The sequence below is a fragment of the Ailuropoda melanoleuca genome, chromosome 16, assembly GCF_002007445.2.
Source record: "Ailuropoda melanoleuca isolate Jingjing chromosome 16, ASM200744v2, whole genome shotgun sequence".
In the NCBI taxonomy this organism is placed as follows: domain Eukaryota; kingdom Metazoa; phylum Chordata; class Mammalia; order Carnivora; family Ursidae; genus Ailuropoda; species Ailuropoda melanoleuca.
Window position 1 is genome coordinate 86,642,455 of NC_048233.1, and position 4,500 is coordinate 86,646,954.

General features: G+C 58.8%; 1 protein-coding gene across 1 annotated transcript in view; it reads left to right on the top strand.

Annotated features, from left to right (window-relative positions):
• Nucleotides 1-105: 105 nt before the first annotated feature.
• GAL (galanin and GMAP prepropeptide) overlaps nucleotides 106-4,500 on the top strand; it is a 6,870-nt gene continuing 2,475 nt past the window's right edge. The window contains exons 1-4 of the mRNA XM_034646556.1: nucleotides 106-202; nucleotides 887-941; nucleotides 3,880-3,966; nucleotides 4,301-4,378. Of these exons, the coding sequence (XP_034502447.1) occupies nucleotides 122-202; nucleotides 887-941; nucleotides 3,880-3,966; nucleotides 4,301-4,378 (301 nt within the window). The 5' untranslated portion in view covers nucleotides 106-121. The remainder of the gene's footprint in view (nucleotides 203-886; nucleotides 942-3,879; nucleotides 3,967-4,300; nucleotides 4,379-4,500) is intronic.

The window sequence follows — 4,500 nt, forward strand, 5'->3', positions numbered from 1 at the left end:
CGGGGGGCGTCGCACGGCGCTCGGTCGGCATCGCCCCGGCGCCTGCCGTCGCTCCAGCGGCCCGACGTGCTCCCGGGGACCGGCCGGCCGCCCCACGCCCGCTCCGCGCCTTCCCTTGCAGATGCCCGGCGGCTGCGCCCTCCTGCTCGCCTGGCTGCTGCTGGCCGCGGCCCTTTCGGCCACCCCGGGGCTCGGGTCACCGGTGAGTGCGGGGCGCGTGTCCCCGGGCTAAGGGGGGCGACCGCACAGACGCGGACCGGAGGACGGTGCGCGCAAACGGTCGTGCGCCGGGGGGGGGGGGCGCGGGGGGGCCGGGATCCTCCAGCCTGGGCCGGGGTCGCGCTGAGACGCTCCCGGATCCGCCGGGCCCGGGGTCTCCGCCAGCGCATGACCTGGCTATAAACCAGGAGAACCTGGAGGCTCCCGTGCTTAGCTCCTTAGACGAGTTACCAGCAAATCTCATTTCATTCCATCCATTAGTCAGTTACCCGGGGAGGGAGCCGTGTTACCCGCAGGTGCCCTCAACCACGTGTGTCCTCAACATGGCTTAGAAGCAAGTGGGTGCCCCACGTGTTCGGGGGTTGTGCTCTAGAGTGAAGTCTTTGGAAAGCAAGCAGTCCTGTTTTCAGGTCAAACAGCTTATTTGGGGGCAAAGCTGGAGTTTCGTGCAGCCCCGGAAGTGTATGCGTTATTCAAATGCCCATGTCTTGCCTGTAAAGCCTGGCGAGCTTCCTTTCCTGCAGACCTGGTTTAACGGTTTGCATCACTTGGCCTATTCTGTGACAGAGTAAACAAAAAAAAGTGCTTTTGTGACATAAAGTCTGTGCCTGTCTGATGTGGGCCAGACGCTGCCTATCCCTGGCATGACCCTTTTCTCCTATTTCAGGTGAAGGAAAAGAGAGGCTGGACCCTGAACAGTGCTGGCTACCTTCTTGGTCCCCGTAAGTGACACGTGGGCCCCTCAGAGCCAAAGCTGCTCTTGTAGCCTCTGCTCTTTCTGACATTTGTGCAGCCAGTCCCCATTCTGAGCCCTGCTCTTTCTGACATTTGTGCAGCCAGTCCCCATTCTGATATACTCCTATTCCGGGGTTAGTCAGATCAAGGGCACTGGCGGGGGGGCTCCATGAGACCCTGAGCAGGATGGCTTTCCATGGACGTTAGGGATCCGTGGGTTCAAGTACTTGCCACATCCGTAGGCGGCCCCCTTTCCTGTGCCCCGCCGCAGGCCTCGCATCAGGGGACAAATTCTTGGGTCCCCTGACACCCCCCCCATCTGTGCCCCTCCCAGCCTGGCTCATTCTTGCTCAGGCATCTGTGCAGCACAGAGCAGGACTTGGATCATTACCGAATGACCGAAATGCCTACGGTAGGAGGGGAGTGGCGAGAAGGGCCGGCCTGCAGGCATGGGTTGGTGGGATCAGGTGATGAACACGTGAAGGTCTCACTGGGCAGGACTGAGTCTGGGGCCGGGTCTGGGGGCAGGGTCTTGCATCTGACCCCATGCAGAGGCAGGAGGCGCCCACACCCCTCACCAGGGGTCTTCTGCGGAAAAGGGTCAGCTGATCCGAGTCCTGGGATGTTCCCAGAAGGGGACTGCACCCCCCATCGGCCTCATTAGCACTTTCTCTGCTTCAAAAGTTCAAATCTGGGTGGCGTGGAATGGGAGGACATTTTTGCTGGCTTGTAATAGTCCATCAGCATTCCAGGCCACGCTGGGCCTTAACTCTGTGCCACGAATCTACCAGCTAGAACGTGTAGCCAGGGTGGGGTGGGGGGGCATGCTAATGTGCGTGCAAGTGTGCGTGCGTACAGAACTGGAGTGTGTGGTTTCACCTGCAGCCATCCATTCCCAGACCTTGCCAGCCTGGGGGAACTAATGCTCGGTGTCCTGTCCTTGATTTGACACTGGCTGGACACAGCCTGACTTTAGTGCTTTCCTGATGCAAAGAGCCCAGTGGACCTAGAGGTGCCATGGATCTCAGAGATGCCCCAGGGTGGCGGCGGCATGCAGACAGGCTGCAGAATTCTTAGTAGGGGCAGGAGGCAGCAGGAAATGGGGAGACCGTGTGCAGACAGGTCACGCCTCCAGGTGACCCAGACCCTGAAGGGGACAGCTCTGGGACCCCACAGGCTGTGGGTGTGGATGCCTCCCCCTTGCCGCTCCTCCCCCACTCTGCTTCCTGCCCATCCTCTGTCTGCCGTGGCACCTTCAGGTGTTAATTATTCTAGAGGAGGGGACAAGGGGAGACCTTTTACTTTCCTCTCCAATCGCTTACACACTCTTAGCTTTCAAATTTGCAGGTATGGTTGGTTTGGGGACAGCCATCAATCCTAAAAAAAACCCCAAAAACCTCCCCTATTTATTTACTGTCTCCTGCACCAGGAAAGGAGGCAACTAACATGTAGGTCATATTCCATTCCCACCAGCGTAACTGGGAAGAACGGTGCGTTTAAACCAGCACGGGGACGAGTTCTTAATCCCGCACTGAACACAGACTTTGTCCCACTGCAGACGGTTGTCTCTGATCACCGGGAGGACACTTCGAGAAACACAGGCACAGAGATGACAGAGCCCAGCCGGGGCCACAGCAGGGCCTCTGGGTGCTCTGGTCTCAGGCTCAGGCAGAGGGCGGGCCCCGCACAGGCCTGTCGCTGTGAGTGCCATAGCCTCGCGGGCAGGAGGGGCAGATGGGCACAAAGGGCACACGTTTTCCCAAACCCTTTGTAACTCTGAGCCCTGTCACTCAGACAGCATCTCGTCTCTGTGCTTCTGGCCCATAAGAAGGAATGAACCCTTTAGCGAAGATACTCACGTTACTCTGGAATATTGAAAATATATTCAAGAGGACATGCATCTTGAGTTAGGAACAGCTATTTTTTACTGTCACAGTCCAGCTGGGTCACCAGAAGCCGCACACCTAGACGAGGTTGTCAGTAGCTTTACAAGGAGCCAGTGTCATCAGTGTGGGACGCGCTCCAGCAGCTGCCGCGCACCTCGGGGGTGTGACTGCACTCGAGGCGCGTGGCAAGGATCGCGGTTCTTCTTGCCCTGAGTGCCGTGCCCCGAACTCCGGCTCCGGGGAGAGGAGTCGGTGTCCTTTGGCCTAGCCTTGCAGACGCCAGCCCACCAGGCAAGCAGCCCCAAGCCCCCCTGACCCTGTCTTCGTGGTCTCTTCTCCTTCACCCCCTAAACACCCCAAATCGGGTGCTTTGCTCCCTGCCCGGCCAGTGGGTTAGGGCTCCATGCTTTCGTGCCGAGTTTCTCAAGGGACCGCTCCGCTAGCCGTCACGATTCCCTCCTTTCACACCGGCCGACGCAGGCACGAGCACACGCAGGCGCACACGCACTCAGCCGCCCTGCTTGCCTCCCTTCCTCTCCCCCTCTCTCCGGCTGGCTTAGTCTGTCTCTGGCTGGTGGGCTGGCTCCAGTCCACTTGCCACACAGCTGCCAGAATGGTCTTGAAATGTAAGTCTCATTCGTCTGAACTTCAGTTCTTCAGCCCGTTTTCAGGGCCATAGGACCCCAGCCCCTGTGGTCTCCCCGAGAGGCACCCAGGTCAGATGCCAGCACCCCTGGGACCTCCTCAACACTCCCCTTGCTGCACTGGGCCACACTCCCCGGGGCCTGGCCAGCTCCACCAGGCGCCGTGCTCCCTCTCGCTCCCCTCCTGACTGGGCGGGCTCCTTCCTCTGGCAGAGTCCCAGCACCCATGGGGGACCATGCCTCTGGCCCTGGCACACTACTGTGACTTGATTGTTACAGTCCAGGTGTGTGTGCCCTTCGATCATCAGCACCTACTGTGTCCTTTGGAGGTGGGGAGGGTGTCATTATAGTAACGAGGAGGTCAGGTGCTTTCCTCTCATTTCATTTGCAAACAGATGCCATTGACAACCACAGATCATTTCACGAGAAGTCTGGCCTCACCGGCAAACGGGAACTCCCACCTGAAGATGAAGTAAGGCCAGGTGAGCGTGCCTGGATCACTTCACTGCCGCTCGCGTCCCAGGGCACCCATGGCGGTGGGGTATCCAGCTCCTACCCCCTGACCTGAACCTGGCCCGGCCACATCTGCCAGAAGTACAAGCCCCAGACCCAGCGGCAGTGCCCAGGGTGGCCACAGAGCCAGAGTCACTAGGCTCAAGGCCTCAGAAGAGTTTGGCCTTGACTGCTATGCTAAGCAAGGCCCTGGGGAGGAGCCATGGCCAGTCCAGTGGCTTCCAGATGCCAGCCCTCCACAGGTGGGGCTGGGAAATCCATAGCACTGTGCGGCAGAAGGTAGACACCAGTTCTGTTTTCTAGGGGGCTTTGCCAGGCCGCTGTCCGAGAACGCTGCTATGCGCACGATAATCGAGTTTCTGACTTTCTTGCATCTCAAAGGTATGTGAAATATTACTGACTTTAAATGCCACCTCTTAGAATCCTGCCCACATAAAAAGCTTGTCAAAAAAGAATTCAGTAGAATTCTCCCGGGAAGTAACCTGCCATCCACTCCCGTGCCT